The 18,688-nt window shown below is 41.7% G+C and overlaps 1 protein-coding gene across 10 annotated transcripts in view; it reads right to left on the reverse strand.

Moving 5' to 3' along the window:
* The window catches only part of KIAA0930 (KIAA0930 ortholog), a 91,461-nt gene that overhangs the window by 21,172 nt on the left and 51,601 nt on the right, over positions 1 to 18,688 (reverse strand). For 7 of the 10 annotated variants that reach the window (XM_068951864.1, XM_068951912.1, XM_068951887.1 and 4 more), the window contains 2 exons: positions 16,627 to 16,775; positions 523 to 630 (listed from right to left, as the gene is read on the reverse strand). In XM_068951864.1, coding sequence (XP_068807965.1) covers positions 523 to 630; positions 16,627 to 16,775 — 257 coding nt within the window. Of the gene's footprint in view, positions 1 to 522; positions 631 to 11,982; positions 12,037 to 16,626; positions 16,776 to 18,688 lie in introns of those variants that run through there. The other 3 variants (XM_068951872.1, XM_068951932.1, XM_068951940.1) reach the window with 2 other exon arrangements.

Below are 18,688 nucleotides of genomic sequence, written 5' to 3' on the forward strand. Positions count from 1 at the left end.
AAAATAATTTGTGCTAGTTTCATGTTTCCACCAACAAAAAGGGCTCATTAAAGTTCTGATGTCAGGAGCAACAAGCTCCCAGTGCAGTACATAATACTTTTACTGCATTTCCACTCAGCAATTTCTCTCGTAGCTGCACAAGTATTGAGAACTTTAATGAAAACGTTGCTTGTGTAACAGTCCCAGTCCCTCTCAAAAACAATGAAACTTGAAGCTCTCCATTTCACAAAACTTTTGTTACTGAGCGCTAAATTCAGACCACCTTCACTGGGTATGTTTAAAGGGTTTTTTTTTTTTTTTTTTTTGAGAAAAGTCATTAGGACTCCACCAAAAAACAATGAATTTCTCAGTTCATTTATGTTCATTTAGACTCTGAAAGACAAAATGAAAGACAGGTTTTCTTTCTGTCCTCCAGAAGCGTTCAAATCTCCCAAGCAGGGGAGGAAGGAGGCTAGATCAAAGCCTGCCTGAAACCTCTGTACCATAATTAGCCTGCGAAAATTAAGTAAGCTTCAGTGCAACCTTTTGTAGAATGAGGTTCAAGTAGACGCTCTCTTCCCAGTCAATGTCGGGGTCTCCCAGGCCAGGAAGCTTCTTGGAATCTCTCCGGTAAACCTCAACTTCAACCTGCTGAGAAAACATAACACCTCTGTGATAAAATACAGTCTACAAGCACCTATACACAGTATCAACACCAGAAGTTGCACCTATATTACATTGTTTCCTACCATAATTTCTTCTAGCAGGATCAGGTTTTGGGGACGTTTAGGTGAGCCCTTGTGGAAGGGCTTGGCACAGAACTGAAGCTGGGGGTCAGGGGCTGTGAAGGAGGGTGAGTGGGAAAGACAGCTCTGCACAGAGGAATCACAGTTTTGAACAATGCCCTCATTTGCTCCTTTTGACATGTATAAATCAGATCTGGCCTCCACAAACACATGTATTTCTCTTCACGTAACGCCTCAAAAATCAAACATGGTCCCAGATTAATGCTCAGCTCATGCAGCTGGTAGCTGTTTGGAGAAAACAACAGTGGGGAATGGACAGGAACTCAAAAGCATCTTACAGTGACAGAGAAACCTTCATCCCAAAGAATCCGAAAAGACTTGTGAAGAAACCTCCTTTCTTACTAGCAAAATGCAGCCAGCTCCGGGATAAAAAGAGCGAGTGCACAGAGCCTGCTCATCGTTTTAGAAGCAGGAGCAAGGAACTGAACTTGCCCCAAGAGTGATGGGAGGCTTTGGGAAGACTTTAAGCTCTCTATTTGACGTCTCACAGGTCGCGTTTTGCTAACCGCTGTTCTAAGTGCTCCACACCAACAGTACTGATCGGAACCAACTACTAAACAGCAGATTTTCAATTGTATTAAAAAAAAATCAAGCAAACAAAAAAATTCCCAAATAACACTAGAAAACAAAAACAGCCCTACAAACAGTAATAAGCTGAAGTGACTGAGATAACAAATAGGAGACTTGGTGTAGTGCACAGAGCTAGACAGTGGTTTGAAGCTTTATCAAGCTGCAGCACGGGACTTCATCTCACAAAGCAGCGCGTAACACAGAAGAGGGTGATCAGTAGCACACTTGGTAGATGTCACAGCTATGCACCACCTTGACAGAAGATCCAGAAAAGCATTTGTTTCTCTTTTTCTTAGTTAAATATATCTCAAAACTTGGAGATGAAAGCCACATTTCTTTCTCAGGTTACTAACTGTGCAAAAGAACTGCAATAATGAAATCAAGTAAATACTGTAGAAGTCATCGATACCTTTCAATCAGCATCAAGGGATTTTCTTAGTTTAACATCAAATTCAAAAAGGAAGGGGTAAGTACTAGCATTTAAAATTTTAAGTGAATCATTTTAAGTGAATTGAGCACTGCAAGCGGGCATTTGGGACTGCCAGAATGGGAAACAGGAGACTGACATGTTCACTGTTCTGACCTCTAAGCATCGCAGCATCAACAAAGAGCGAAGCTATCAACATCTCAATAGATTCCCAATGTAATAGAAACCATCACGTGAGTTTAGTTAAGTCAGTGTTGCCAGTGCTGAGGACACTCCTTCCTGACCGAGGAGAAACATCTGCCTTACAGATGTTTAGATAGAAACCACGTTGTAAAGGGGAATCTAATCTTTTTTTTTTTTTTTAAATGATTTCTTAAAAACCTCATGCTTTTCAGAACACAGTGTTGTGATTTTCCAGGCTTAACGCACGCTATGAGGTTTAGACTTCCAGAGTTAAGTATGATATGGGCAGGAGAACATGTTCATTTTTCACAGATAACTGAGCCCTCCCGAGAAAATGTCTGTCTCATCTGGGATCCAGGAGACACATAGGGCCTTTTTCCAGGCCACATCTTGCCTCTAGTCTCTTTTATCTGGCTTTAGATTAGATGTGCTTTCCTGCCTGTGTGAAAATTTATTAATAGAAAGAACTGCATAAGTGCTAATTATTTATTCCCAGTAAAAATTCAAAAGTCAACCTGGATTTCTTTGTTCAAGTCAAGCAGATCACTTCTGTACAGTTTCAGCAAGTTGAAAACATTTATGTGGCCTTTATAAAGCTTTCATGGAGTTACCGACTTGAAAGTCAGAAAGGTGCGTTACATCAGCTAGGTTGACCTATGTGCCATGGACATTTTACCCTCTTACTTCTATACAAAGCCCAGTTAATCACATTTGACTGCACAGCGCCTAAGAAAATATTATATTTTCAGAACTCGTTCCAATGATTAATCACTCCTTTGGCTGAAAGTCTTCATTTAATTCATCTGCTTCCCTTTTTCCGGACTCTGCCCCTTGCATGCCCATTTCTCCATTTCTACTATATCAAGAAGTTCTTTAATACTTTTTTTTTTTTTTTTTTTGGCATGAAGAACCTTACATACTATAAATTAGTCATTTGCCAATATTCTTTCAGATAAACCGGACAAAACTCTTTTAAGAGCTGTTTGTGCCTCTCACAGCAGGGCAGTTCTGTAGATCTTGTTTGTCTTCCCTGCACTCTCGATATTTCACAGTCGTTTTAGAAAAGAAACATCAGGCCTCAACATAGCTTTCCAGCAGCGGCCCAGCACTTCTGTACGCGCTCTCGCTGCTCCTCAGCTTATGCACCTTGGGATTGCACCACTTCTGCACACCACCGCACAAAGAGCTTATGCTAAACACCTTGTACTGTGTGAGCTGTGCCTCTCCCCTGGAGCCTGCATGTGTTCCTGGCATGGACGTACTGAACTACAGGAAGAAATGGACCCAGATTTCCCCAGGGTCAGACTGCTCTGTCGGATCCCTGATTCCCAGGGATCAGATTGCCGTGGCACTCTCACGCTAACTGCAATTCACACACCATTGATTTGTGTCATCCACAAAGCTGAATCGGCTGTGACTTTACAATCCCAGTCACTGACCTCTGCAGAACCCCCTCAAAACAGCTCCACCTCCTGTTGGTTCCCCCTCTGCACACTCCATTTTGCCACTCCAGGGAGCCAGGACCTCCACCTCAATCATCCTGCTTTTCTTTAGCCTGTTTCTTTTCTGTGCTTGGAAAACATTCTGGCTGTCCTCCTCGCCCAGCTCTCCCACATTAGGCAAGCTACGGTCAATCCCTAGGGCTGCCAGTGCTTCTGTGCCAACTTTGGCAAACATCAAAGGTCCTGGAGAGAGCCTGGTGCTGCTGGAGCACCAGCCTCTGGCTACGCCAGCAGGGAACACGTGTTATCATTGACCCTGATGTCAGAAGCTATAATCTGCATGAAAATAACTTCCTAAGCGCGAAGGCAGGGAGCACCTATTGCAGATAAACACCGCTGTATTCCGTTCCCAGAAATACGCCTTTCAGAGATGTGCAGATTACAAGATGGTTATCTTTACAAAAGAACTCAAGTGATGGAAAAATCACAGATATTTTCTGTACTGGAAACTAATATAACATATCCTTTAGTTATGAGCTTACAGATAGATGAAAAATTTTTGTCACAAAACCTAGAAAAACACATATGAGACCACAGTCCAGGTTTTAATCTTTATGTGAGAAACTGTATTTTTTCCAGTATGCCTATTTGCTCCTCAGGATGGGATTTTTTTTAAATTCATACTGATAATACGAACACCAAGGAATTTAGTCTCCTAAGCTAACATCCCCCACAATAATCTTACTCAGGAGAGCATTAATTCTCTATAGCTCCCAATACATTAGAGCTATTTGATAACACTCACATGAATTGAAAATCACCTTGTTTGCACAGCTTAGCTCACAAGTCTTTAAAAAAACTCTCGAAAAGAAATCTATAATCAAAATCAATACAGGCTGTCAGCTGGGAAGAGCGCAAACAATGGGATAATAAGAACATGCTTTACAAGGAGCAGAATTTTGCTGGCGTTCAGAAACCATCCAACAAAGCAGATTCTGCCTTTCTTTTAAGGAAGTATAATGCAATACTGGTCTATCTAGCAGTTGCACACTTTTCAGTCTCCTGGACCACATTCACTAAGAAACTGTAAACACTGATGGGGTGGCAAGCATAAAAAAGAGAGGAGGAAAGGACAGCATTCAAGACTTTTTCCACAAAGTAACTTAAAAGCTCAGCTAGTAAATACTACTACTCTTTCCAGAGCCAGCTGCAGTACTGAGACTGAAATTTGACTTTCAGGCTTTTACATTGTCAAGTTTGGGGTTCAAAAACAAGAAGGAAAATCAGCAAAAGTTTATTTCAGTAACTGGTCCATCTTCTACCACTACAGAATTATTCCCTAAGATATGTTCACTAGAGCACATTTTTAAAAGACCCCATCACACACTGCTTCCAACTATTCTGAAGCAACTAATGCCCTTCTCTCCCACGCTTCAGTTCCCCCCCCCCCCGCCCCCCAAACAGTCCTAGTTTGTTCTGCTCTTTCCTGGTGCGATATCTTCCAGCCACTTGTTTTGCTCTCCTCTTTTCAGCAATGAGGTACCTTTAAGTAAAGGGCATGTCCCCGATTGCTGTCATTCCCCATAGATACAACATAGCAAATTGATCTCGTTGGCAGCATAGCATATTTTCTATGCTCTGTTTCCTGGACACAGTACTTCACTCTTGGATACCTAGCGTTTTGTACTTCCACAGATACCTGTTTAAGCACCTAACTCTGCGTGTGTGTGTGTGTGTGTGTGTGTGTGTGTGTGTGTGGTTCCCCCCACCTCAGTTGCTAAACCTACAATATGAGGTAATTTCATAGCTTGGATACTAGCATCTATGTAGATGCAAGAGCACAGGTTTGGCACAGGTTAGTTAACTCAAGCATTTAAGCATCCTTACTCCATTAAGCAGCTTCACGTGCTGCACCGACTCTGTGGCAGGAATCAGCAGCCACTTAGTAATGAGCTACTTCACAGTCTGTAGGCAACACTTACACACACGCCCTCTAAACAGAGGTAATTGCTCCCTGGGACACATCAGCCACCATCCGTGTCCATGCTTTCATCGGAAGAGCCGTACCATGCAGTTGTGATACTTAACTGCTCTGCCACCGGATTCATACATTATTGATACATAATGATGCTTTCCACAATACAAGGCATTTGGTTATAAGTTGGGACTGTGAAAGAAGATTATATTTTATCAATATAATCAATCACAGCTGAAATCTTTCTCATAGGGAAAGGAAGGAAAGATCTCAAAAAAAAAAAGAAAGAAAAATCAGAGGAAAATATTTAAAGCACAACAAAGAAGTGTCAGCTATCAAGCAATGTCAGAAAAAAAAAAACTCAAATAACCATAACTGGACTCCCAGGTTGGGCAGAAAAAATAACTTGAAATACTTAATATAGCCCTAGTAGTGCTACTATATAAGGATAGTTCAGGGAGAGAGGGAGATAGGATTTGTTAGAACAATAGCTTTTTGTTAGAAATGATTGATTAGACATAAAGAACAAATTTGGGGGCATAAACAACCATCTTCTCCTCCTCACCTCATAAAAAAACTAATCTATTTTTTCCCAGCCTGTGCAAGGGCATCAGTTCTCACTCCCAAACATCAGCTCTCAAGTAACCTGAAAATATACTACTCCAAGGTATTCTCAAAAACCAATACATTTTTGGACTTGCATCGATCTGTATCATCTCCATGCCTAATGTCACCAAGGTTATCACTGATACTTTGGAGGCAGCAATTAAGTTGCGATAAGCAATTGAAATGCCATTTCACTGCAGCTCCAAAACATTTCTGAAACCTACCAACAGGTCACAGCTCCAGTCTCTGAGACTTTGGCTTCATGTGTATTTGGCAAACTGGGAGGAGTCATGCAAACACGTATATGAAGCCGTGTTTGTGTTTTGTAACTGAGGCCTTCCAAGCATCATTGTCGAATACACAACCAATAAGACAACATGAACTGATCTCACCAAGTCAGCCATGAAAATCCATCTGCTTGCTCATCTGCTCAGCACCGACAGACCTCTCTCTCTTAAATGGGAAGAAAATCAGAGTCCGGCATTTTCTGGAGCATGCAGAGAAGCCCCATGGGAAGGGTGCATCGCCAACCTTGCCACACGGAGAAGCTGCAGAGGGGCCACTTGTTGTTAATTTTAACAACAGATCATGCTCTCAGCCTTGCCTACAATTTTTATCCAAGGTAATAGTTGAAGGGGGACAAGTGTATTGAACAATGTAACAATGTACTAAAAGGAAAAAGAAAATTCTTTCATATGTCTTACGGAGTTTTCATCTCAGAATTATTGGCTGCTGTGAATTTTATTGGTCTCTAGAGGACAATGACAAGAAAACCCTCCAAATAAAATGCCAACTCCCTTTTCCTGGATACTATTAATTATTTAGAATTTGTATCTGGTGCTCCTAGAACGCAGTCTGGAGCCCACATAAAAGGCAGCGTAATTCCCAGTAGCTATGGCAACTAGATAGCCACCCTAGCTGTAAAGCTGAAACAAAGCCCGCTGCAATAAAGTAATCGTGAACTGGTTCGTGCAAGAGGTAAAGTTCAGCTACAAACAAAAACAACCATTTTGTTGTTTGTTTAAATATTAATTACTTAAAATTCTCTCCCCACAGCCACCTGGGTATAATCAAAAGCCCTATCAACAGAAATAGCCAGAAAAGATCTAAAGAGCTGACTTGACTTTCCAGCCTCTCCAGATAAATTGCAACAGCAAAAAGACATTTCAGTCTCCGGCATCCTGTGGAGGCTCCTTTGAAAGTCCAAAAGGGGCAACTTGCATGCCTGAGAGCAGTAGCTCATCTTTTCCATAACATAATTACTCAGGAGAATCTGTTTATAGTGTTGGACTTCTTTTTCCATTCGTTGACATGAGAAACGCTGGGCGATTATAACTTCTGCTGCTGACCCATGACCTACAGGTAAGAAACTTTGCAGAGCAGATCATCCCAACAGGCAGTATTCATGCCCTACTTCTGCAAATGTCACATCGACATTTAGCTTTAACATTCAACTTGGTGGATTTACTGCAAACGTTACATAAATTTGTAGGCAAGGATATGGGAGGGTGTCTGCAGGTGTGATCAGAGCCTTCACATGGCAGTGGATTGTCCTCTCTCATCCCCCAAGCCTCAGGATGGTTGATGACACATGAAAAGCATTTCTGTAATAGCTACGGTTCCTCCTCCGTCCCATATTAATCAGGAGCGTTATGTTCACAAAAGGCTACCAGCAAACACGCTTCCTAAATTGAAAAGTAAACAATATGCCCAGCTTTCTCCCATTTATCTGTAAATGGAAAATCAGTTCAGGTCAATCACCCAGACTATGCTGCAATAGTCCCTATATTCCTATCCTGAAGATGCTGTGTTTGTTTAAATAAGCAGCCGAACTTGTCAATGTCTTCTCTGCTCCTGTCCTCTTTCCCACCTCTCATGCAAGTATTTAGGACTTCAAAATAACAGCAGTCACCTCACGTGAATGTGGGACTGCCGGACAGATCTGATCTTAGAAAAAAATGGCTGCGTGTGTGAGAAGGAGCAGGGTTACTGATGTAATGCTATGTATGACCAGGAGGAAAAAAATCCAACATTTGGTTTAAGGGAATGGGACTTGCACAACCCACTGAGTTCCCTCCCACTCCCATCCACCTTTCTTTCGAACATACCGGCCAACTTCAGACAAATTTGACAGGCCTCACAGATCATTATTGTTGTGACAACTCTTAATCAGAGGGGAGACGTCCAACTTACTAGTATGGCTGAAGAAAGGCCAGGAAAACTCAGTCTTTTCCTAACTTCTCTGCAGCCGTTTACTGTGAACCAAACATGACACCTGCTATCTTTTGCCCAAGCAGCAACCAAAAAAAGGCAGAAAAGGAACATGCAAGGGAAGACACATGGGGCTATTGCAGCAGGGACACGGGACAGAGAAGGGAGATCAGCTGTACTTTGGAGACTGGAGGGGACCTGGGAATACCTCAGGAATGGAGTCACAGTAGACAAGAAGGGAAGCAAGATTACTAGAGGATTTTTTTTTTTTTAAACAAGCGATGAGCCCTATCTGTAGAAACCTGGCTTTATTATTCTGCAGCTCACTGAACAGTTTATTTTAGCTTTTATCCCTTGTATTTATTTCGTAGGACTGAAATTCCTGCCCACTGAAATCAATGGCAAAACCCTCAACAACTTCAGAGGGTCTGGGATTTCACATCAAAATTTGCCAACTATTTACAACTTCTACCTACATTCCTCAAGGTAAATTTGATGTTGGTCTACAGTGGTTTAGATTGAAATGTTTAAAAACAAGGCAAACTACTACCCCTGTGACCAGCTTGCAGGGAGCAATAATTACATATACACACATAACTATGAAGATTCTCTACACAGGACCTTTTCTTTTGGACCAAAGAAATCTTCTAGGCTTATAACCCTATTTGTAGTCATTTCACTAAAAGCCACAGACCTCCTAAGGCTTATTAGTCTTTATATAAAAAATATATATAAAGTGACAGTGGCAATTATGAATAAGACGATGAGTGCTAGGGAAGCTAAAAAACCCATCTGGTTGTATAAAACATTTCTATTTGGTAAAAAAAATCTACAGGGCAGTACAAGACTGCATTGTAAAAATTTGATTTTACATTTTATTGTCACTTAAAGGCTCCACATGCAATGATGAAACTGGACAGTCATGTTTGGGAAAGACATTTACAAAGATAATCATTTATATTATTAATAGCACTATTATCTTTTATTCCTGAGGACTGGTAGCAGTTAGGGAGATTAAAACAGGCACTGATTTCACCATATCTGACAACATTTAGCACAGCTCCCAGTCACCTAAGTTTAGCTCGCATCAGGAAAAGAGCTGAAAGTTAATCTGGGATTTTAAAGAGAGTAATACAATCTTTTTTTTTTTTTTTTTCCTTCTAATGATCAAACAGGATTTAAAGCCGTAAGAGAATAATATCGTTATGAACTAGATGGCCTGGGAATTTTTCCTTGTGCTAGTCGAGATTTTTACAGAGAAGGCTTTACAGACCTGTGAGCAGCAGCAATGCAGGGCTCTGCACATAACCATGCCACATGGGTGTTTCGACTCTAATGCTGAAGTGCTTTGCTAGACACTTGCTAAAGGAAAGGGAGAGCAGAAAAACACGGTAGATCATTTATCTTAATTTCTGCATTTATCTTAATTTCTGCAGAGAAGAAAGCTTCTCCTGCAGTGTATTTTTCCTGTGCTGTGTTCTGTCCCCTTTTAAATAATGTAAACAAAGAGATTTCCAGTATTTCTGCTCAAAACCTTTCCATGAATAAAGCTCTGAGCAGGGGATGCTAAAAATCCTAATCTTACACCATTTTATTACGTAACCTCTAGGTAAGCTATACAACAACCATGTAAGCCCCTTTTGGCCTTTCAGTGATTAAGGAAAGCGCAGTAACGCTGCAAGGCAGAGGACGGAGGCTAGCAAAGGTAGCTGTACCCACAGATCAGCTGACTCGCTGCACTCGCCAGATATATCACAAGCATGCTCCCAGTCACAGGCAGCTGGATCCAGTTCTCTGTGGGAAAATATGGTCTCAATGAACCTGTCAAGGTATTCTGCTCTTCTTTTTTTGCCAAGCAGTCTGTCAGCACACACAGGAAACTGAGATGGGTCTTAAGAAAAACTGAACAAGAGTAAAAGTTATCAAAGCAGCAGCTTTTTATGTTCATCTATTTAGAGAACCAATTAAACATAAGCAAAATAGCACAGGAAAACAGAGCTCAGCTCAGTCAAAGTTTGAAAACAGCAAAGTCGATTTACACATACCCTGTATTCCCTCTTGTTTCCTTTCTGTTTTGATATTCAGTGCTGCAAAGCTGCTCTCACGGCTCACATGGGCTGCAGCGCTGCTAGAATTCCCTATAACCCAATCTTTTTCCCATCATTTACTGATCAGGCGGCAGACAACAGCTTGATGGCATGAGGCTGCTCCAAAGTCAGCGTTTTAGCTTACCTTCGAGTGAGAGGTGCTCTGATTTGTGGAGCCCCTGAAATTCAAGGGTAATCACGCTGCTTATCATTCCCACCCCTTCCAGAAAGGGTGAGGGATCCTTACAAATGTTGCCCCAGCTTCGATCCGCAGGCCTGCTAGCCTTCTAAGCAACCGTGCTTCTGAGCGAAAAAACCCACGCTTTGTTCCATTATCAATTCTGAGCTGAACTGTAAGCTTTAAAGTCGGACCCCATTTATCTCTAATGAGACAAGAATAAAAAGCATCAAGGCCAATCTAGCACATCAGTTGACAGCCAGAAACACCAGCTTCTTTCCGTCTTCAAAGCCAGCCAGAACACACTTTCCTGTAAACCTTTCCACCTCACCACTCTACAGCAAAAACCAACTAAACAAAACCCACAACCCCAAAACAAAAGGCTGTTTGCTCCTCTCACTTAGGGGGAGGACATGCACTAATTTTCAAGACTCTTCACTGCCTTAAGGTTGTTGCTGTAAGCAAAAAAATCACTATACTTGACATGCTGAAAAAGTAACCTTAGCTGCTACCTGACACTTGTACTGAAGTGAATTGCATCAACTTCCATTCATTGATTGAGACACTACACAGAGAGTTTCAACCTCCATAAACCTGCTAAATCAATATTCATGTTCTGAAAGGGTAGATTCACGTGTGACTATTTAAGCATTATTAAAACGTGGTCCCAGACCACAGAGTAACCACTGTTTTCAGAGGCAGCTCGTTGTCGACTGTTACCTCATTACTGCATTAGTATTTCCCAGCTTTCTGAATTCCTTCACAGAAGAGCCCGAGCGCCTGAAGCACTACCTGTACGCATACCGCACAGCACGATCAATAAAACAGGGGAAGGCGGGTTACACTATTAAAGTAAAGCAGCAGACAGATACAGGAGAAATAGGATTACAGAAGGTTAAGAAATCTTTGCTTTTCTAATCATCTCAATTGGATGCGGAAACGTATAGATGGGGTTACTGAATGGAAAGCATCAGAGACCTGACCATGACATTCCAGAATTCTTGATTCAATCGCAAGGTTCAACACTGAAAACAGACATTTCATACCTCCAGTAAGCAAGCTGACACTGCTTGGGTAACTCACAGATCAAGCACACTATGCACTGCTTAAGCAGCAGCCTGATGAGGCTTTCGGGAAGCTCTAAGCAGACACCGCTACCTTCTTCAGTGTGTGAAGCCCAGCCTAGCAGTGCTCTTCTGTCCTTCAAGCCTCTGGTGACTCAGAAATGCTGCATTTGTGGTACTGAATTATTCATGACAATTTTATCAGCTGGGGAACTGGGCTTGGGCTTCCATTCATCCAAATGAAATTTCTCTCTCTTACAGAGAAGAGAGCACCTTTTCAGTCACTTCATTCAAGGCTGCCATATTTTGGTGTAATTTATATTAAATTCGCTTCCGATATTCTTGCTTTCTTGACACTGTGTTCGAATTCTTAAGCAAAGTTCTGCAAACACTAAAAGCCTACAATTACAAGCAATAAAAAGCAGTTCTTCCAAAATACCCCTGTAACACATACCCCTTTTCTGAGATGGTAGTTTACTGACCACAGCACCATGAAGATATTTCAGCTGCATGCTCGCTTTGCCTCAGGAATGAATTCACCCTGCAAATAGGAGACAACACGCAAGCATCTCCAAAACTAATGCTCATCAGCCTGCCAGATGCAGGAATTAATGAAAAGGCTAACTGTAGAATAAAAGCCAAATCTTTGCATTTAAGATGCTCAGTTCCTTCCAGAAAATCATAATATAAATCTCATCATGTCAACACAGCCTGTTCCTTTTTCATGTTCCGGTTTTAGAATGAGAGCAACATGTGTTAAAGTTTTTGCTCTCCTCTTCCATTGAAGCCACTGCTCGTTCTCACTGTGACTGCAACACAGCTCCACAAACTTTGCAGAACAGAAGTGTTGAGACAGAACAGTTGTCCCGCTATACTGATTTGCATGTAGGGTAACTACCGTTCGTTCCCACATGCTATCCATGCACAACAATGAAATCGAGTTGGCCAACAAAGATGAAGAATTTGGCCATTTGTTTCTCTGTTGTATTCAGACAGCAATGTGCAACTGCTGCAAGTTATATCAAACTAGGCTCTTCTGGAGACATCCTGCTTGCTTACAGTGTTAAAAAAAAAAAAAAAAAAGTAAAATTTAAAAAAACTTGCACTTCTGCTACACGCTGAGTTCAGGTTGTTGGATCTTCCAGCCAGCCAGATGGAGAATCAACTATGTAAATACTGAGAGTTTCAATGGGAGTCATGTGCCTAAAGTCATCTAGCTTTGGAAACTAACTGGTCCCCCACCACAGCCAATATTTGTTACGCCACAGATCCAAATGTACATAACTGTATAAGCCATGCCTCACGTTCAGTTCTGCTTCTGAAGCTGCAGCCACAACATCGGTAGCTTAAGCTTCTGGAAGATTTAACAGTCTGAATGACTGCCTTGCATATACTTGGCAGAAACTCTCCTCTTCCACATTTATAGGATGCGGAACAAAACCAGTCCAGCTCCAAAATCTAGGCAAGCTCAGAACATACACCGAGTGTTACTTCCTTTCTCACTTCTTGCATTTATCTTTATTACAACTTTGCCCTATAAACACAGCACACTTTTCGGGTGACAAAGCACAATGCCAAACCGAAGGGGTTAATACAACCTAGTTCTGCTGGTATATTACTCTTTGAGGTTTTATCTTAGTTTCCCTCTTCAGCACAGTCTCCCTCAACATCACACTAGTTTCTTCTTTAATCCCATGAGAAAGTAAAGCTCCTTTATACAGGAGGGATCAAAAGCTTGCAACTGTAACAGAGTGTAATCCTCTAAAAATGCCTATTGGAAAGAAGCAAAGATACTAAATCTTCATCTAATAACATTTTAACATCAGAATCCTAAGTCCAATCACTTCAACCTCTTTACAGCTTTTGGCAATGGAAATGAGAATCAGGGCCTACATTTTCACAAGGTCACATTAGCTGGCGTGTGAGGTAGCAGTGAAGAGATTTTTCTAATTTTGACATAACGATGCCTGAAAAGCCACAACGCAGAGGGAGTCCACCTTAGAAAAAACCCTACTAAATCTCTGAACTTTGAAAGAGCTACATTCCACAGTGCCCTGCCTTCACTTACCCCAACAGATGGGTTCTGCAATTTTGCTCAGTCTGAGAGAACAAGCATCTTCAAAATTTGGCAACAAAACCTGCAGGAGTGTTATTGTGAAATGCCAAGGAAAACTAGTGTTGAATACACTTCTCTGGAATCCAAGAGCCTATGAAATGGATATAACTTGGAATTAGATCCAGTCAGTCTGCTCTAGTATAGACCGTGTTAAGAGCTTAACTGCTGTTACACGTGCCCCTACGCAATTTAGAAACTGGTGTAGTGGAAGAGAAATGCAACGTGGAAAGGTCCTGAGACTAGGTGGTCTAAAAGCAGATCGTCTTAAATTTCAGTTTATTATCATCTACTGATATTGACACAAAATTGAAATTCTTGTTTCACGCTGTTGCCACTATTAAAGTTGATTCCAACCCCCTCTCATTCAACCTTAAACAGAAACTAACTAATCTAGATTCTAGCAGGGTTTTTTCCTGCTCATCCTCTGTCTGCTACACTTTGCCTTTAAAATTAGATGTTATTGCTGAAGCTCTTCAGCTCTAGCAGGCATAGAAAAAAAAACATACAAGCACCAACGACTTTTAATCACATAAGTCAGCCATCAAAACCTGAGAACTGGCTGATAAATTGCCACTTGTTTCTTGTTGACAAGAACCATCATCACACCATGGTATATAATACGACCACACCATGCGTGCTCCTCATCTCAGAAAACAACCATCACTATTGTCCGCACTGAGACAAACAGCTCCTCCCCTCCCAACCCGTTTTTGCCAGTTTTTGCCATCATTGTTATCGGTCCTACAGCAGATTACTGTGCTCAGAGCTATGCATGAATACCAACTAACATTCAGATGTATCACAGGATAACAATTCACCTCACACATCTCCTTACCAGGGTTCCTCAACCAAAACCTACAACAGCAAACGCAAAAGTCAGACTAACAAACACAAAGTGTTCACAGCAGAACTACAGTGAACTTGTTACTGTGCACCCAAGCTACAGACAGACCCACTTCCACGCTTACCTTATCGTCAGCCCTTTGCGTAGGCCTTGGAGAAATCAATTTGACACAACCTGAGCACAAAAGTTCTGGTTCTAGCGCTTCACAATTCCCAAAAGCTTGCTACCTCTCCCGTTCCCCACCTTCTCAGTCTACCTCTGAGGATGTAAATAAGAGCACACAGTTTGCTGGTTGGCAGGGATACATGAAGCTGTTTCGAGCTTCTGGAAATCAGTACCTAGCTTCTTCCCTTTTAATGGCATGACTTTGATATTTTGCTGACCACCCTTCATTAAAATACTGACAAAATTACAAACTAAAAATCAAAACCTGTCCAATCATAACCCAAAGATCAGGGGCGTTGTTTAGTGTCTCACAGCACAGAATAAGCTCAGAAATTAGACATAAAGCTGGAGCTACAAAGCAGTCAGTTAATATCAAACAGAAGGAGAGCTACATACATACCAAAGAACAGCACAATTACAAAGCTTCATAAAGCACCTAAAGTATTTCAATAGTTACAAGAAAGGTCCGTTTCTCAGAGCTTCTCCGAGAAGTGAAAACGGTCAAGGTGGACTTACAAAATACCATACGTGCTACAGCACACGGCCCCCGTGCCAGTTGTTACAGGAGGCAATTCACTAATGCTGACTTTTTACTAGCTTCCACTTTTGAAAAACCCTCACAAATCAAAAATATTTATGACCCTTTTACGAGGCTTAAATAAAGCTCTGAGATGAAATGCAAGAATTTATTTCCCCATCTCCTCTCCTCGGGGAGGACGAGTAGGTTCAAAAGCTTTAAGGCCTGTGAACAAACTGGTTTAAGCGACCAAGGTTCTTCAGAGATTCGCATTCCTTGCCGGGCAGAACAAGAGGTTAAATGACCCATGTTTTCATCAGGCTAAACAAAGCCACAGTATTGTTTGATGCAGAACAGGAATGAAGCTGTAGTCGTTTAAAGGACTGTTACGTTCAAAGTTTCCTCTGCAATTGCTGAAGTTCTAAATACTCTACCCTGAACTCCTCAGCAGACACTGCTAGCCTAACTAATCTGACAGAGAAAGAGCAATATTTTACTCCTTGTCTTCTCCTTAGTAGTTGCCATGATGGAACTTGGGGTGGGAGGGGAAGGGAAAACACCGAGACACTTCAGCCTATTTTCTGTCTCCAATAAAAACTTGGGAAAACATTTCAGGATCCCTTTGACAACAAAAAAAAAAATTGACAATTATGTTTCTTAATGCTGCCACTTTTTCACCCAGACAACTTGGGTGTCTCACGTTTAAAACCAAAATGAACACACACACATTTATATACCTGTGGTTCAACAACAGTGTAGATTATTTACTTTGTAGGCAAGCAGTGGAAGTTTCCCCCACAGGGGAAATCTGCCATGAGAAGTTTGATATCTATAACCGGAAATGCCTGTGCAGCAGCATCAGCCTACCTGATTACTTGTTTTAAGTACTTCTGACGGAGTGCATATTGTCTTAAATGTAGATTACATGCCTGAAAACACAGCAGTTTCTTCACTATTTATCACCATTGTAGCCAAGTTCCAGGAGTCTGCATGTATTCTGCTACTGAGTACCCAACGGATTGCAGATGCTGTAGTATCCTAGGATGAATCCTTTCAAAATTAACTTCAGTGATCCTCCTATTTTTTTCCTTCCTTTCTAAAGATTTAAACTTTCAATTTAAAAAGTATTACACATGCAAAACAAAAATCAGTGCGGATACCCCTCCTTTCCCCTAAACACAGGCTGACCAACATAACTCTCCAGAAAGCATGCCGTGTCACTGATGTTCCTGAATTTGTGATAGTGATGCTCACTTTTAGTGCTGCTGCAGCTGTCTGTAATGTTAACCACAACGTTTCCCTGTGGGCCAGTTTTGCGTAACTTGTTGTGGTGGGCAGAGCTGGAGGTTCCTCATCACTGGTCTGCAGTCCTTCAGTCTCGGCATGCAAACCAGAACACCAAATCCCATATCACCTTAAATTTCCCAAGTTAAAATACATATCGTTACTCACTCACCTTTTTCCCCTCTGTACTATCACCACCGACATAGGACAGTTTTCGACGGACATAAAAGAGCATATCATCTTGCCTGGGGGCCCATTTCTCCATAAAATATGTTGAAAACATCCAAGTCCAGAAGACAATGCGGTCATCTTTGAAACACCCTAAGAGTAATAAAAGAAAGGAGAAATAAGAGTTGTGGAACGACCATGTCACATTGGATTGTGCGTAACACCCAAAATCTCTGTCTGGTACAGTCAGGCCCAACCCTAGGAGAAATGCTGTTGCACAGCTCGAAGGAGGACATCTGAAGCTGTTCAGCACAGGTGCCATCCAGTTCACAGCCAGTCTTTGGCCACTGTCAACTAGCACAGCCTTCTATCACAGCCAATCTGCCCTTCTTCACAACAACCATCGATCAGGAACACACCTTAGAAAACAGCATACACCCTGTGTGAGCACTGCTATGATTGTATCACTGAAGGACAGCACCAGCACATCAAACTCAAGTATACCAGAGAAACACTTGAGGAGTAATAGCAAAGGCACAAAGTGCTGGTATCCACTCCAGTTAATGACATGGATCCATCAACTGCCAACAGGTTCATTATATGCTCACAGGGAGGGCAGCCAATCCTCCTGAAATGTGCAACTGTGACCTTCCTTAAACCAATACCTAGCAGCAAGAACATACCCGTCAGGGTTTACTGTAATTCACCCTCTCTTTGACAAGGAACAAAAGTGGCCAGCACTTCCTCAAGGGTGAGAGGAGTTTTGAAATCATGAATCCCAATTAAACAGGAAAAAACAGGAGGAGAACGGGGAAATGGGAAGAGTAGGAGGCAACAAAATTCTCGTTCAAAGAGGAAGAACAACTTACGACAGCAGCAGCAACAGCGTGACAGTTAGCCTCTCATCTGGAAAAGGAGGAACAGTACACATAACACCACATTTAGTGGAACTCTTCAGTGCAATTAAATATAATAAAAGAGATGTTGCATCTTTTCAGTGCCTTAATGCCTCTGCACTGGTAAAGGCCAAGATCTAGCTAAGCAGAGAGAGAAGCCAGTGCTGTGACTGGTAATAAGGGAGCTGAGTTTCTCCAGTGCTCATCAGTCCTCCTGGAGGCTCTCAGAGATTGAATAATTGCATCCCCTCGCCTTGAAGCCCTACAGAGAGATAACTGTGGCTGTAAGCCACAGTCCAGCTACTTTGAAACCTTGGCGGAGAAAGATACTGGCAAAAAATCCATTGCCGAGAAATGACAAAAACCTTAAGTGGATGATAGATCATCTTGGTAAGCGTTACATATCAGGCAGGGGTGTGCACGTGCGTGTGCACATGTAGCTGACAACACAGCCTCCACAACAGCCATCCTTTCAAGTGGCATATTTCCCTAAAAGCTACATATTGGCTGCCAGATTTGTACACGCATGTCACTTCCCAGCCCCCAGCTACCATTCAAGTTGGTGCATCTCCCTCCCTGCGGTACACTGCACAGATGAAGTATTTCTGCAGATAGAGAAGAATCCTGCATAAGACAAACGGTATTTATTCACAGTGATATCTGAATTAAGCTTTAGGAGATTTTCTAGCCAATTGCAAGGTTGACATATCCTGCAACAATGACAGTGATATTTCTTGCATGCTGGTGGTTAACTTCAGGGCTTCACAAAGCAATCAATCTTTCAATCCATAATGATAATTCAGCACATTTTCCTACCTCATTATATGTGCAATATTTGCAAGCTAAATCTTTCTTCCAATCTTTCATTACTGTGGTGGGCAGGAGATTAGACTTTCAAATCTTTTAGTGGACAAATGAGCGATTGAAATAAAAATCTTCAGTCTTTCCAACTAAATACAAAAGCAATATTGAAAACAAAATGAAATTCCACTGTAGGACCACGCACAGAATACTCTAATTAACATCAAGAAGGATCGTAATTGAAAATGTGTCTGCAGTTGATTAGATCTGAAAAAACCCAAATCGTTAATGAAAACGCTGAGAGAAAAGCAAAAAAGGCCAAAAGACTGTTAAAAGTTTTCAGCGCAGGTAGTGAGGTCAGTTGCTCGG

Source organism: Struthio camelus, chromosome 1, assembly GCF_040807025.1.
Source record: "Struthio camelus isolate bStrCam1 chromosome 1, bStrCam1.hap1, whole genome shotgun sequence".
Classification (NCBI taxonomy): Eukaryota; Metazoa; Chordata; class Aves; order Struthioniformes; family Struthionidae; genus Struthio; species Struthio camelus.